Raw genomic sequence first — 14,761 nt, 5'->3', positions numbered from 1 at the left:
AGCCCTTCCTGGACACATGCACATTGCACTGTTGAGTGCCTAGTGAGAGGCTTCATCTTAAATCTCAAAACAAATGCCTCACTGTCTGGAGCCCTGCTATGCCGGATAGTCCAGCTGCTTCCTGTAATTCCTATTACAAAGTTCAATTGAGGTTACATCTTCAAAGACACACAGAATTGACCCTTTTGTGGTAGCAACACAGGACGTATGGAGGTGCCCAGGGAACAGATGATCCTCCGAAGTAAGGGTCTTCAAAATGGGGAAAATGAAGTGTGCTGGTAATACACATAGAAATTAATGAATTTAAGGGCTTTAGTTTTTCCAGATCCTTAACTTCGATTTCTAGATACCTGAAACTGATCTGCTGTTATTGAGAGTCGTGCCACTTATACTTTCCTACCTTCCCTCTCTAACCTCCCTTCTCCCAGGGGCATACTCTTCCAGCCCCAATCTTATTGTGGTGCTTGGATTGGGGTGTATCTTAGTTTCCCAGGGCTACCATAATAAAGCACCACAAATTAGGTGGCTTAAAACAACAGAAATTTATTGTCTCAGAGTTTTGACGGCTAGAAATTCAAAGTCAAGGTATTGGTAGGGCCATACACCCTCCGAATGCTCTAGGAAAGACGCCTTCTTGCACCTTCCTAGCTTCTGGTGCCTTGCCGGCAATCCTTGGCATTCTTCGGCTTACAAGTGTAACAGTTCCGTCTCTGCCTCTGTCATTACACGGTGTTCTCCCTGCTGGGTGTCTGTGTGTCCTAATTCCCTCCTCTTATAAGGGCACCAATCATTCCGGGTTAAGGCCTACCCTAATCTCGTTTAGCCTCATTTTAATCACACCTTCAGAGATCCTGTTTCTAAATAAAATCACAAACATAAGACTGGGGATTAGGAATTGAACAAATCTCTTTGGAGGACACAATTCAACCCATAAGAATCTAAGAACTGTAGGGTGCCAAAGGAAAAATTCTAAATATAAAATTGGATGACTTCTTCCATTCTCTGTTGTAAAGAAAAAAAAAAAAGCATCACATGTGAAGTAAAGGCCCATGAAAGCAAAGAAAAAGAACATCAGTGAGACATATTGAAAATCTTTGAATCATAATTCACCCAGGAAGAATAAAATCTAGCCTTAGCTATTTATCTTAAAAGTTATAAGCAAGATGCTTGTCATGAGAACATGTATTAACTTGATTACTTAAACTGAAAAATAAGAAACCTTTTCCAATACAAAGTAACACAATTTGGCTGATCAGTATAACAATGAGAACTGGCTTTGCCAGTTAGAATATGTGACAGATGTTTTTCATAAATGAGTTAAATCTGTAGCTCTGAGATGCTAATGAAAATATATTTAAAGCATGTAATAAGGTAAAGGGTTTTATCAAAAAATATATTATTTTAGCAAAATGGTATTAGAATTAACATTTTTAGTTTCCCAACCTTTTCTGAATATATCATGTTAAATAAGGTGCCTCTAAGTGAAAAAATAGCAGATATAATAATTCCAGAAATGGAGAACCTGAATAACACTTATGACTAGCTAACAAATCTCCGTCTTTACTTTCACAAAATTGAAGGAGGACCTAATTAAGTTCTCAGATAATAGCTCATTGAAAATAATTTTTCATGATAGATCGTTAACGTGGTTTTTATCTTGTAACTCAGACGTATTAAAAGAATTGGCTGACATTCCTATAATGAAATTTCTTTCTTTCCCATCTAATTTATGCAAATAGGTTTCTTGGAGCTTGCCTATAAAAATGAAAAATAAGAAGAAAATTAATGCTGAACCCAGTTTCAGTATAGTAATAAGTAATATTCATCCACAGAGTTAATAATTATTTGGAAAAATTCAGCCCCATCAATGATTATTAAGAGATGTCTTTCAACAATATTTGCTTTTCATGCTTAGTAATTATCAATATTTTTAAAATTCATGTTTTTTCTCCATTATGGATTGATAATATTGTAATGATATCAAAATCCAAAAGAAATTTAACATTTAGAGTCCTTTGGTCACAGGAATACATTTTAAAAATTAATTACTGGTTGCACACATATTTTTGTTGCAGAGAAGAATGCAAAAAAAAAAAAAAAGCTATATACGCACCCCCAGGATATAATTCTACAAGAAAAGTAGAATGAAAACAGTATTTCTAGAAGAAAAAAGAAGATACAAAATTTCCAGATGTTAAACAAGAATATGTTTGGATATTCTTTGGTGAATGATTATAAATATCAAAACACTCTGGAATCTGGGTTCTATCTGATACATTTAAAAGTCTTATGTAGGGTTAGAAATCTCAGTATTTATGACCAGAAAATGATATATTTTAAAACTATTGACATTTAGGATGAAAAGTTTTATATATTGACTTAAAAATATAAGGGGATACAAAACTTTTCAAAGTGCTTCATGGTGTGAGAACAACAACAACAAAAAAGTGAAAACCATCGCCCTGTAATAAGAAGGCACATCTTGGCCCCTGAGCCATGATGAATGGGTACCCAGGAGGATGGCAGGGGCCAGTAGCCAAGCAGACCGCCCCAGAAAATAGGGGTGTACAAAGGGTCTCCATCAGGCCGACTCCAAGCCCTTTCCTCTCCCAGAGCCTTCCTAAGTCTCTCTGCTGGGAGGACCAGCCTTGGGTTGGTAGTTATGTCTCCAAAGCCAACCCTACACCCACCCCTTAGCCTTTACTCACTCAGTGTATTCTAACTTGGATCATTACCCCACATAGTGTACAGGGAGGGAGGGCATGGCTGCCACTCAATTGACCAGGCTGTTCAAAGCCATCTCCCTGATGACCACGAGCTTCCAGGAGAACATTCAAGTGACCCAGAGGTTGGCTGCTGCAGCTGGGTTTGATTGTAAGGAGGACTTCTCTGAGGAGGCTCTGAAGTCCACATGGGGTACGTATGTGTGGGGGCCTGTGTGTTGGAGGAGAAGCCCAGTTGCTCCTTACTCCCCAGCTTAACCTTTCCTCTCTTGTTTACTCCCTCCTCTTCCATAACCTTTTCCTCCTCCTTCCTCTCCTGTATTTATCTGTTGCTGCCTAACAAATTAACCCCCAAACACAGTAACTTAAAACAACGCTTATTTTCTCAGTTTCCAGATTCTCAGGAATGTGGGAGCAATTTAGCTGGGTTCTCCGGCTCAGGATCTCCCATGGGGCAGCCGTCAAGGTGTCAGCCTGGGCTGCATCAGCTCAAGGCTCTACTGGGGGAGGGTCCGCTTCCAAGCTCACTCTTTTGACTGGAACAGAGATCCTTGCTGACTGTTAACCAGAGACGCAAGTTCCTTGCCATATGAGCATCTCCATATGGCAGCTGGTAACATGGCAGCTGGCTTCCTTCAGAGCAAGCAAGCATGAGAGAAAGCGCCCAAGACAGAAGCCACAGTCTTTTTGTAACCTAATATTAGAAGTGACACCCCATTGTTTCTGCTGTATTCATGAAAAAAAAAAAATGTGAGTCCATAGGTCCGGCCCACACTTAAAGGGAGGGGATTACCCAAAGGTGTAAATACCAGAAGGCAGAGGTCATTAGGGGGCCTTCTCCATCTGTCATTCCCAATTCTTTCTTTCTCCTTCTCAATCCTCTTTCTGACTGCATCATTCACAAAGCCTGGAGGTGATTTAACCATTCAGATGGAAAAAAGAATTCATTAGAATTAGACAATATGAAACAAGGAAAGGAGAAAGAAAAGGTGGACTCATAAAGGTTAATATGATAACTGTGATCAAGAATTAGGTATGATTCTGAACTTCCTGGCTGCCCAGCCCAAAACATTAAAAATAAAAAAGAGAAGGATGCACATCTTTAATTATCAAAAAAAAAAGGAGGATGCATGCTGACTTAGAGGAGGAAAATGTCATCCTTGCTTTCCAAGGCCTGATCAGTCTATGTTTAGAACCACCACAAGATATATCTCCTTAGTTTAAGGTCTTCTGAAAGCTGAATGCCTCAGCACTTCCCCCCTACAACTAAATGCAGCCAATAAACCAGACAGTGACTTTCCCTCCCACTTGGTTTCCTGGCCCACAGGAGATGGGGCAAGACTAGATCTGAGGACTGGAGCAGTGAGGAGGTAGTGGAAGAGTTTGGGTATCTGTCTTCCCATGATAACTAAGCCATTTCTTCCTGTTCCTAACACTTTCCTATTCAAGGTTTGGGTGTCAGTGTGATCCTGGACTGCATTGGCAGCTCTTACTGAAAGAAGAGCTTCCACTGTTTGGCTGCAGACTTTTTACAAAGTAAAAATAGTCTCATGGTGGGAGCAGAAGTCAATGAACCACTGCTTGTACACCTGTTATGTAAGCAAAGAATCCTGTGGGCCAGTCTGCTGAGGTCCAGGGACAAGAAGGTAGGTGACAGACAGGTCTGGGCATTGTCATATTATGACCACCTGACCCAAGCCTGCCTTGATTTACACCTTTCCTGTTTATTATCCTTTCCTGATATTACAAACTTTCCCACCTTTAGATGGGACTCTCAGGGTTCTCCTGGCCCCTCTTTCCATCAGAAGACTCAGTTCCTTCATCAATTTTTTCACTTGACTCTGACTTTTTCCTCTCCTCTGCCAGGTCTGGATTGACATTGGAACTCCCAATGGATTTGGTGGGTGGTGAGGAGGGACAGTAGGGTGGTGGTCCCTGTAGCTCCAGAGATTCTAGTGCCCAAGGGGATTTAAAGTGATTTGTGACCTTTCATCCTCCTCTATGGTGCAGTCTGAGCTCCTTAGGCCAGGGCTAGTAGTGGTCTGATTTTCCCTCTGTCACCTTAAGTTGTGAAAAGATCTCATTCAAACCCTATTAATAGGCTTATTCCCCTGTCTTAGTATAAGGAGACACTGGTGACGGGCAAGTGCTTTCCTACTTCACCCCTGGGAGTGCTGTGCAGCTGCTACCGGTTGTGGATAGTCTTCCCTGTGGCTGAGGCACAGCAGCCCCCCTCTCTCAGGAGGCCAACCAGAACGTGGGCAAAATGGTCCTGGAGATGTCCTGACTCAAGCGTGGTGTAGCTGATGGGAGACACTGGCCCTGTGGCAGGGAGCAAATTGGGGGGCAAGGTTAAGGTTATGGGATATGGGGAGGCCTGGAGTTGGGCTGAGCAGAGCCGGGGGATGGGCTCTAGAGAGAAGGGGCCAGACCACCTCACAATATAGTTAAGAGAAATAACTGAGATCACAGAAAAATGAACACTTGGCACTCTGTAAAATATTTTAGACTGGGCAAAGTACTTGGTAGTCCATATATAAACTGTAAAGTGGGGTCCTGGAGGCAGTCTTTGGCCTTCCCCACCACTGACCTGGACCAGGTGGGCAGGCTGAGCCCAGAGAGGCATCCTGGGCAAGTGGCATCTGGAGAGGCCATGTCTGGAGGGAAGTTGGGGTATGCTAAGACCCTGGCTCTGGGTGCTCCTCCCCCACCAGGTACCCCCCACCCACCACGTGCCTCACTGCTCTCATCCTTGTGCTGGTGCAGACCACCAGCGGCCTCCTGCCCGAGGACCATGGGTTCTTTTTTATTGGCCAGTGTTATCTTTGGGATAGAGTCTTCTTCTTTTTCTTTTTTAACATTTTTTATTGTGAAATATATATACAAAAAAAGCAATAAATGTCAAAGGGCATTGCAGCAAGTAGTTATAGAATAGATTTCAGAGTTGTTATGGGTTACAGTGCCACAATTTAAAATTTTTTGTTCCAGCTGCTCCAAGACACTGGAGACTAAAAGAAATATCAATATACTGATTCATCGCTCATACTCATTTGTTAAACCCTACCTTCTCTGTATAACTCCACCATCACCTTTGATCCTTATCCCAGTCTTTAGGAGTATTTGGCCTCTGCCCATTCTAACTTTTTCATGTTGGAAAGGGGTGTTAATAATATGGAATGGGGGATGGAACCAGTTGATGTTTTGGGAGAGGCTGGCCTCTCTGGGTTTCATAGACAGACTCTTAAAAAAATAAAAAAAGATACAAATCACATAACATAAAATTCACCATTTTAAGTAATGTGAACGTGATTTTTGGTATATCCTATATGTTGTACTATCACCCCTGTCTAATTCCAAGGCATTTTCATTGCCTCAAAAAGAAACCCCTTACATGTTAGCAGTCAGTCCCTCGTCTCTTCCCCCCATCCCCTCAAAACCACCCATATACTTTCTGTTTCAATGGACTTACCTATTCTGGACATTTCATATAAATAGACTCATACAATATGTGGCCTTTTGTGAATGGCTTCTTTCCATTAGCATAAAGTTTTTGAAGTCATCCCTGTTGTAGCACGTATTAGCACTTCATTCCCTTTCATGCCTATCGTGTGGTCATACAACGTACTGTTTATTCATCTCTTGACAGACATTGGGGCTGTTACCACTGTCGGCCATTAGGGATAATGCTGCTGTGCGCATTCATGTACAGGTTTCCGTGTGATCTTCTCCTAGAAGAACTGAAAACCTAGGAGTGGGATTGCTGAGTCACGTGATTATTCTGTGCTTAATTTTTTAGTCACTGTCAGACTGTTTCCACAGAGCAGTGCCATTTTATATCCTCATCAGCAATGTCTGAGGGATCTCCACATCCTGACCAACATTTGTTATTTAAAAAAAAAATTAATATTATAGCCATCCCAGTGAGTTTGAAGTGGTATCTAACTGTGGTTTTGATTGATTTGAATTTTCCTAATGACTAATGGGGTTGAGCATCTTTTCATGTGATTATTGGCCATTTGTATATGTTCTTTGGCGAAATCTCTTCAATTTCTTTGCTTATTTTTAAATTTGGTTATTTGTCTTGATGGTTTTGTGTTGTAGGAGTTCGTCATAGACTCTGGCTGTAAATCCCAACCAGATACATAATTTGCAAATATTTTTTCCATTATATGCATTGTCTTTTTCACTTTCCTGATCGTATCCTTTGACCTGCAAAAGTTTTACATTTTGATGAAGTCCAATTTATTAATATTTATATTTTCTTTGTTTGCTTGTGCTTTGGTGTCATATCTAAGAAAACTTCACAGGGACTTTCTCTTTTTATAATGCTGTCAAGTTCCATTCCTGGCCTCTTTCGGTGGTCTCAAACATCCCATTTAATATATGACCATTTATTTGGTTTGGACAGCCTCTCGCCTTCCTTTTGTCCTCTCACTTTTCTCCTTTAGCAGCCACGCCCTTCCTCAGAAGCTTCTCAGAGGACCGGCAGGCTGCCAGAACTATAGGGTGGATGAGCTAAAAGCCTGGCCTGACCGGAAAACTGACCGATCTCAAGCCCGCCGGAGGTAAGTTCTGATTCCCTATGGAAGACGAGTATTTTCTCCCTGCTGCGAGAGCTGAAATAGCATTTCCTACAACCGAGGCTGCGGGGGGGGGGGGGGGGGGGGGTGGAATCTGAGTTGCACATCACAAGCTCTGCTTTCTAAAGGGGGCGGGAGGACAAGGAAGGGGCGGAGAGTAGGTTCTGCTCAGCCCCTCTCCTTGAGCCGTCTGGAGTCCGGCAGTCGGTTCCTGCTGCGGCTGCAAAGACCCACGAGGGCGCGCGGGGCCGCGGAGTCCGGGGAGAGGAGCCCAGAGTGAGTCCACGGGCCGGGGCCCACGTGGCCGGGGGCGGGCGGGGGAGGCGTCCCCAGCCAGAGAGTGGCGCTTGCCTTCCGCCCCTCAGTGCCTTTGCGTCCTGCCGCTTCAAACCCGGAGGCCCACCCCCACCGGACCCGGGTCCGCTCGGCCTCCGGGGCGCGCGCAGTCCCGGGCTGCCGAGCATCAGGAGGGCGCGGCGGGGGCCACGTGCGGGGCCTGTCTGGCCGCCGGCGCCTGCAGAAAACCCTGGAGGGTCGCCTTGGACGCCGCGCTTCTCCCGGAACCTTGGCGCTCCCTCCCTTACCCTGGCCTGTATCCCCAGAGAAAATGCTAGCTGTGCACTTTGACCAGCCGGGAGGACCAGAGAACCTTTACCTCAAGGAGGTGGCCAAGCCGAGCCCCGGAGAGGGGGAAGTTCTCCTCCAAGTGGCGGCCAGCGCCCTGAACCGGGCAGACCTACTCCAGGTAACAGGGGCCAGGAGGCGGCTGGTGCAGGGGGCCCTGGTCCGTGCTCAGCCTTCAGTCAACATTTACTGGGTAAAGGAAGCAATGGCACAAGGGTGCAGGCAGCGACACTCCTCGGGATGCATGCGCAGAGTGTGCGGTGGGGTACAGATGGTGAAATCATTTAGTCTCCCTTGTCCCACAAAACGAAACACCCTGCGCATCTGCAAAGTGGAATTCACCCTGTGTTCATCCGCAGTCTATCCATACCTCCAGGCCAGGAGATCTGAACAATGGTTGATGAGGGTTTAGGCAGTATGATACCCCTTACCTCATCTCATAGCAACTGAGGACTGTTCACTACTTGTAATTTACAGAAAAGAAACTGAGGGTCAGAGAGGTTACACCATATGCCCAAAGCCAAACACTGGAATCAGGAGAGCTGTGTTTTGAAGCCAACATCTTTGTGACTGCAAAGTTTGAGCTCTTTTCACTCCACGTGTCCCAGTATTGGCAGGGGGCAGGACTCTATGAGAGCATTTCTCTTGCCTGCAATTTTACTTGCTACACTGGGTCAGCTGCATTTGTTGAGGTAATTCAGAAATGTGCATCTGAGTTGCTTGGGGCACTTTTTTCAAAATAAATATGACCAGAGCCCAGGCAAGTGTACTTTGAAACAGTTGCTTAAACGATTCAGACGCACATTCCAAATTAAACTCCTCCAGTCTCAAGGTGGAGCTGCAGAGGCTTTAGAGGGCTGGGATGAGTGCTTGGCACCAAACCTGGCATTTTATATATGGCTGCTACTCAAGGGAATTATGATGAAGCCGGCCAGGCTTTTGCTCCTAGTTTTGCTGCTAACTTACTTTCTAACTTTGGACAAAGCCATTTCCCTGCCCAGACCTGAGGTTCTCCATTTGTAAAACAAAGGGTTTAGATTAGATAAATAGCCAAGGATGCTACTAGTTGTCACATCCAGTGATTGTATGACCTCCAGCCTCTTATTTGTGTTAGATAAGTGACCTCTTCTCTCCCTTTTCCTGACTTAGGAAACCTGACTGAATGTTTGGTTTGGGAAAAAGAATGGATATTGGAGGAGAGCCAGGGATGACGAGACACACAGCTTTCTGATCATGGTGCTCACTCACCTGTGCACCCACCTCTCTCTGCAGAGACGAGGCCAGTATGCCCCGCCGCCAGGAGCCAGCAGCATTTTGGGACTGGAAGCAGCTGGACATGTGGCAGAGCTGGGGCCTGGCTGCCAGGGGCACTGGAAGCCTGGAGACTTGGCCATGGCTCTGCTGCCCGGTGGGGGCCAGGCTCAATATGTGACTGTCCCCGAAGGGCTCCTCATGCCCGTCCCAGCAGGACTGTCCCTACCCGAGGCTGCAGCCATCCCAGAGGCCTGGCTCACTGCCTTCCAGCTGCTGCACTTTGTGGGTGAGGAGCCCCCCTAATCCCTCAAGACTTCCTCCCACCAGCCCAGCCTGTTGCCTGAAGCCAGATGCTGACCCCAACCCAGGTCTCCGATTGATCTAACTTTCACCTCTGAACCCCTCACTAATGCCCTGACACAAATGTCCTCTAGTCACAGCCTCAACCTCAAATCCCAAAGCTGACCCAGCTGTCATGGAGACAACTAGAGACTGGCCTTTTATGACCAAGGTGAGGTGGAACCAAAGAGTCTCAGGGTAGTTCTGGTTACTTGTCCTCATCTCCTCCAAGGGAGTAGAGGAGACACCCTTGTTCCATTGATGTTATACCAAAAGGGATCAGAGAAGTCTATTCATATGTGCTTGGACTGTCTGTCTCAGGACCTTCCCTAGACATTTCTGACACTTGGCTCGGAAGGTCCCCTCTAAAATTCTCACACTCAACCCTCTCTACTCCATCTGCTGAATTATTCTTTTGGAAGCACAACTCTGATTAAGCTGTCCTCTATTCCAAAACCTGTGTTGACTCTCACTTTCAGTGCCCTCTGTGACCTGGGCTCCAGCCTTGTCTCTCATCACACCCTCAGACTTTGCACTCCAGCACTAGACGGTTTATGTCTCCAAAGCCACCCTATACGTTCCTACCCAATTCACCTTGCTTGGCCTGGCCACCTATCCACACCCAGGCCTAGCACTTCACCCTGCTGTACCAAGCATAGTATCAGGTCCTCAAGCCATATGAGCAATGGCTTGATGTTGAGGCTGAAAATCTGATTAGCAGATAGAAGGCCTGAGCACATCTTCACAGTATAGGCCTACCAGTATCCCAGCTCTCAAAGTCATGCTGAGCTTCTCTCTGGGAGCCCAAGTGGAGAATAAGGGGCCCTCAATCTACTCTTCTTTTCCCTCCCCAGGCCCCACTGAAGCCAGCCAAAAGTTCATGAGAGGGAGCCTTAAAAAACTCCCTGCCTTTCAAGAGCTCAGTGTAACTGGGAAGACAAGAGGCATTCACAAGAATTACATAGCAAACACTTAGATACAGGGTTTGAAATGGTGACCATTATCTCTAACTACAATACAAGGTCAAGATGGGAAAAGTTGGTGTGGGCAGGGTGGTCTGAGAAAGCTTCCAGAAAAGAAGAATTTGAAGGTTGTATAGAGCTGTGATGGAAAAAAGACATGCCAAGCATCAGGGGGACCTAAGAAATAGCATCAGGGTGAGATCAGCTGCTCAGAAGTGAAGGATAACTATTGTCATTTATTAGAGATGAGGCTGAGATCAGACTGGTGGCCTTGAATGCCAAGCTGGCTGGACTTCGTACAAAGGCTGATAAAGAATGTTTTAGTTTCTTGGCTGCTAAAACAAGCACCATACAATGGGTGGGCTTAACAACAGGAATTTATTGGCTCACGGTTTCAGAGGCTAGAAAGCTTGCTTCCTCCTGGAATCAGTATCTTCTGGCTGGCTGGCAGTCTTTGGGGGTTCCTTGGTTTTTCTGTCACATGGCAATGCATAGGGTAGCATTTTCTCCTTTCTCTTCCTGTTCCATTGATGTTCAGCTTCTTTCTTCCCTCTGTGTCCAATTTTCTTTCCTTATAGGGACTTTAGCCATATTGGATTAAGTTCAACACCCTAGTTCAGTTTGGGCACACCTTAGCTAATAACTTCAAAGGTCTTATTTACAAATGGGTTCATATCTACAGGATAGGGTGTTGGTTCCTGACCATGCCTATTGTGGGCGGACATGATTCAATCCCAACAAAAGATCCATCTTAAATTTTAAGAAGAAAGTGACAGAATGAAAGCCCAATTTTAGGAGGAGGATCCTGGTGGCTTGGGTATGGAGCCTGGGACAGTGAGACCAGCTGGGGGCCAACGAGACTGAAGGGCTGCCTTCAGGTGACAGAGGCATGGTGGTTATTCTTGCCGAATCAGGTATAGAGCTGAGGTGTGACTTTTAGTGTTATTCCGTAGGTAAAAGAGAGATTGTGAATATAGCTGCTAATAATAACAACCTGTTCCAAAAGGTTGTTTTCCACTTCAACCAGAAGCAATAAGACAAAAAGAACCACCAGTGTGGACCAAAAGTGCAGTTAAGAGAGTTGGCATTTGGTGGTCCCAGGGCCAGGTGAGGAATGAGTAGCAGTTGCAGAGTAAAGGCGACTACTTCTGTACTTTCGGTTACAGGAAATGTTCAGGCAGGAGACTCTGTACTGATCCATGCAGGAGCGAGTGGTGTGGGCACAGCTGCCATCCAGCTCACCCGGATGGCCGGGGCTCTTCCCCTGGTCACAGCGGGCTCTCAGCACAAGGTTCAGATAGCAACAAAGCTCGGGGCAGCTGCTGGATTCAATTACGAAGAAGAGGACTTTTCTGAAGCAACACTGAAATTCACCAAAGGTAAAGAACTGCTGCTGCGGCTCGGCAGGGATTTGGGGGAAAACTAAATAAAATCATCGTGTCTAAGGTTACCAGTGCTCTGAGCTGGGCTTGCCTCACCTCAAGGTACCACAGCTGCCCTGGTCAAATTCTAGGTCTCTGGTGTTGGACTGCTGGAGACAGGCAGTCAATATTTAGGACAAAGATTGTTTCCACATACATTCTTGCAAGTGATATGATTTGTACACATTTTAGAAACTGGATAATCTCACATAGCTGGCTTGAAATTATCCAGGACCTCTACTTTCCCACCTCCCACCTTGCAGGGAGTAAATGGGAGGTTTGAGACAGATACCAGTTTTGAGTTGGTCAGAGAAGAGTTGGGATAGCAGGGAGATAAGTAGAAGAGGGGATGTGCATGTCCAAAAACATATATTTTTTTTGCTCATCTCTTTCAGTTTTTTCAATTAAGTAGAAAAAGTGAGATGAAACCAAAGCCAGCAGGCCTACTCTTCAGATAACCCAGTGCAGACACTTCATAACTTAAATGTGAATCACTAGCCTGGGGTGGACCCTCCCTGTTCTGTTCTCATTCATGCCTTTGTGCTGGTGGGGTGAGGGAAGAGATCAGGTCATTTCCCTCTTGCTGTGGCTAGGGATAATAAAAGAGTGACTAGATTACGCATATTCTATTACAGAGTTCAGCTACCCAGAGTATTTACAACATTTTCAGGAACATGTTTCTAGTTCCAACTTACAGATGTACCACTTGCACCTGTATTTATTTATACCCATATAGTCACAGTATAACGTGAGTCTTACTTTGTAACAAGCTTTCTGTGTCTGACTCCTATCATGAATCTGTTTTACGTGGAAGGTGCTGGAGTCAATCTTATCCTAGACTGCATAGGTGGATCTTACTGGGAGAAGAATGTCAACTGCCTGGCTCTTGATGGTTGCTGGGTTCTTTATGGTCTGATGGGAGGAGCTAACATCAGTGGACCCCTGTTTTCAAAGCTACTTTTTAAACGAGGAAGCCTAATCACCACTTTACTGAGATCTAGGGACAAAAAGGTGAGTGGTGAGTGAAAAGAAAACATGTGATTTAACCATTACCCTGAAAAGTCTAATTTATTTGTGTAACTCTGAAAATGAAAATCTGTCACATCTCAGATTTGGGAGCCTATACAGAAACCTGCTTCCTCTCCCCCAAAATAGGTAACCTAGTTTCACAGAACTAATTAGTGTTGGTCACTAGAAGCCTTGGCATCTTGGAAAGAGGGTGACTAATGTCTCATATATAATCTAAACTTTCTAACAGAATGAACAAGGCATTTAGCATATTAGGAAGTACTTCCAGTAGTTTCAGGACTGTTTTCAAAGTCAGAATGCTTTACAGTATCCTTAGAAAGGAAGCCTCAACCTTCAACAGATTATATATTCCTGAACTCTTCTATGTGACATTCTTACAGGTGCTAGCTTTGGAAATGTTTCTGTTTTTGTTTCCCAGCGGCTGAAACAAATACCATACAAAGGGTTGGCTTAACAGGAATTTATTGGCTCATGGTTTCCGAGGCTAGAAGGCTTGCTTCCTCTGGGGGTGGGTATCTTCTCGTTGGCTGGCAATCTTGGGGTTCCTTAGCTTTCTGTCACATGGCAATGCACGCAGTGGCATTTTCTCCTTTCTGTTCCGGGTTCCAGTGATTTCCAGTTTCTGGCTGTTCATGTGGCTTCTCTCTCCATGTGATTTTTCACTCTGCCTATAAAGGACTCCAGTAATCCAGGTTTAAATCCCAAAATCTTTCCTTTGGGCCACACCTTCACTGAAGTAACACTTGAAGAGATCTTATTCACAATGGGTCCACACCCACCAGGATGAGACCAAGACCTTATCCAGACTCTCAGGTACATCACCCATCCACCACAGTTTCCCGATATGTCTCTTCATACCAGCTGGGGGATAGCGGAGCTTCACTCTCCCTTTTGCACTGATTCCATGCAATTTCTGTCTGTGGCTACCTGCTGTTTGGAGCCTATATTACACAACAGCCCTTAGATTGTCAGGGATGAGAATATTTTACTTCAGTTTCAATCCTTATCTGGAACAGAATGAGGTTTCACAGTTGGGGACATGCAGATACATGCTGGGAAGGGTAGAGGATACTCCTCTGCGCTTTTTCAGTTGTGTATACATTTCAGATAGGCCGAAAAGGATGGGAAGTTGTAGAGTAAGGCCTCTATCCAGTCTGACACACTCCTTTCCTTCATCTTAGTACAAGCAAATGCTGGTGAAGGCTTTCACGGAACAAGTTCTGCCCCACTTCTCCTCGGAGGGTCCCCAGCGTCTACTGCCTGTTCTAGACAGAATCTTCCCGCTGAGTGAAATCCAAGATGCCCACGCGTACATGGAGAGTAACAGCAACGTGGGCAAAATCGTCCTGGAGCTGCCCCAATGAAGGCCGCAGGGGCAGTTCAGGCCGCGGCCACCCCAAGCCTTCCCGGCGCAAACGTGGAGAAAATTTCACAGTCCGCAGACAAGAGACGGTGCTACTTCCCGGCCCGATTCCCCTGGCCTCTCCCCACCTCGTATAAAGATCCATGTAAAGTAGGCTTGAAAAAATAAAGAGAGAATGGGCTGGAAACGCGTTCTGGAGGCCTGGGAGCGTCGGGGCAGGTCTGTGTCACGACGCGGGTCGCCGCGAAGATAACCGGGGAGGCCGGGCCGCCCAGTGTTAAAGCCAGGGAGGCGTCGGCAGCACCCGGGATTCGGGGTCAGGGCCCAGCCTCAGCAGCGACACAACATACCCGGACGCTCCCGGCGGCCCGCAGCCCCAGGTCTCCCGTCGGGCCCCCCAGCCCGGGCCATCCATCTCAGGCCCCGCCCCCTCCAGCGTGTTCGCGCGGCTCCGGGCCGCCCCGGC

General features: G+C 45.9%; 1 protein-coding gene and 1 long non-coding RNA gene across 5 annotated transcripts; one reads left to right on the top strand and one right to left on the bottom strand.

Annotated features, from left to right (window-relative positions):
* The first annotated feature begins 7,120 nt into the window (after window positions 1–7,120).
* Window positions 7,121–14,659, top strand: TP53I3 (tumor protein p53 inducible protein 3). Of its 4 annotated transcripts, XM_077152231.1 has the most exons (7): window positions 7,130–7,288; window positions 7,432–7,579; window positions 7,906–8,048; window positions 9,200–9,467; window positions 11,649–11,861; window positions 12,718–12,914; window positions 14,114–14,575. In XM_077152231.1, exons 3-7 carry the CDS (start codon window positions 7,911–7,913, stop codon window positions 14,294–14,296), a joined length of 999 nt encoding a protein of 332 aa, XP_077008346.1. In that variant the 5' UTR covers window positions 7,130–7,288; window positions 7,432–7,579; window positions 7,906–7,910; the 3' UTR covers window positions 14,297–14,575. The 4 variants fall into 4 exon arrangements, with proteins under 4 accessions (XP_077008349.1, XP_077008347.1, XP_077008346.1 ...); XM_077152234.1 differs by lacking the exon at window positions 12,718–12,914 and having other exon boundaries at window positions 7,121–7,288; window positions 14,114–14,659; XM_077152232.1 differs by lacking the exon at window positions 7,432–7,579 and having other exon boundaries at window positions 7,129–7,288; window positions 14,114–14,578.
* On the bottom strand, window positions 13,378–14,726 carry LOC143676935 (uncharacterized). Its single transcript, XR_013172317.1, has 2 exons — window positions 14,646–14,726; window positions 13,378–14,450 (listed from the first exon to the last, which is right to left on the bottom strand). It is a non-coding gene; the product is annotated as an uncharacterized LOC143676935 (long non-coding RNA).
* Between the last annotated feature and the right edge of the window lie 35 nt (window positions 14,727–14,761).

This window comes from Tamandua tetradactyla, chromosome 3, assembly GCF_023851605.1.
Source record: "Tamandua tetradactyla isolate mTamTet1 chromosome 3, mTamTet1.pri, whole genome shotgun sequence".
Taxonomy (NCBI): Eukaryota; Metazoa; Chordata; class Mammalia; order Pilosa; family Myrmecophagidae; genus Tamandua; species Tamandua tetradactyla.
Note: the sequence above shows the minus strand (reverse complement) of the source record. Positions and strands in the feature narration are given on the sequence as shown.

Excerpts from the sequence above, each read along its gene's own strand:
- TP53I3 (XM_077152232.1), top strand. The coding sequence starts at position 7,911 with ATGCTAGCTGTGCACTTTGACCAGCCGGGAGGACCAGAGAACCTTTAC. Across the intron at positions 11,862-12,717 it reads AACACTGAAATTCACCAAAG|GTGCTGGAGTCAATCTTATC; the intron begins GTAAAGAACTGC and ends TTTACGTGGAAG. Across the intron at positions 12,915-14,113 it reads TGAGATCTAGGGACAAAAAG|TACAAGCAAATGCTGGTGAA; the intron begins GTGAGTGGTGAG and ends CCTTCATCTTAG.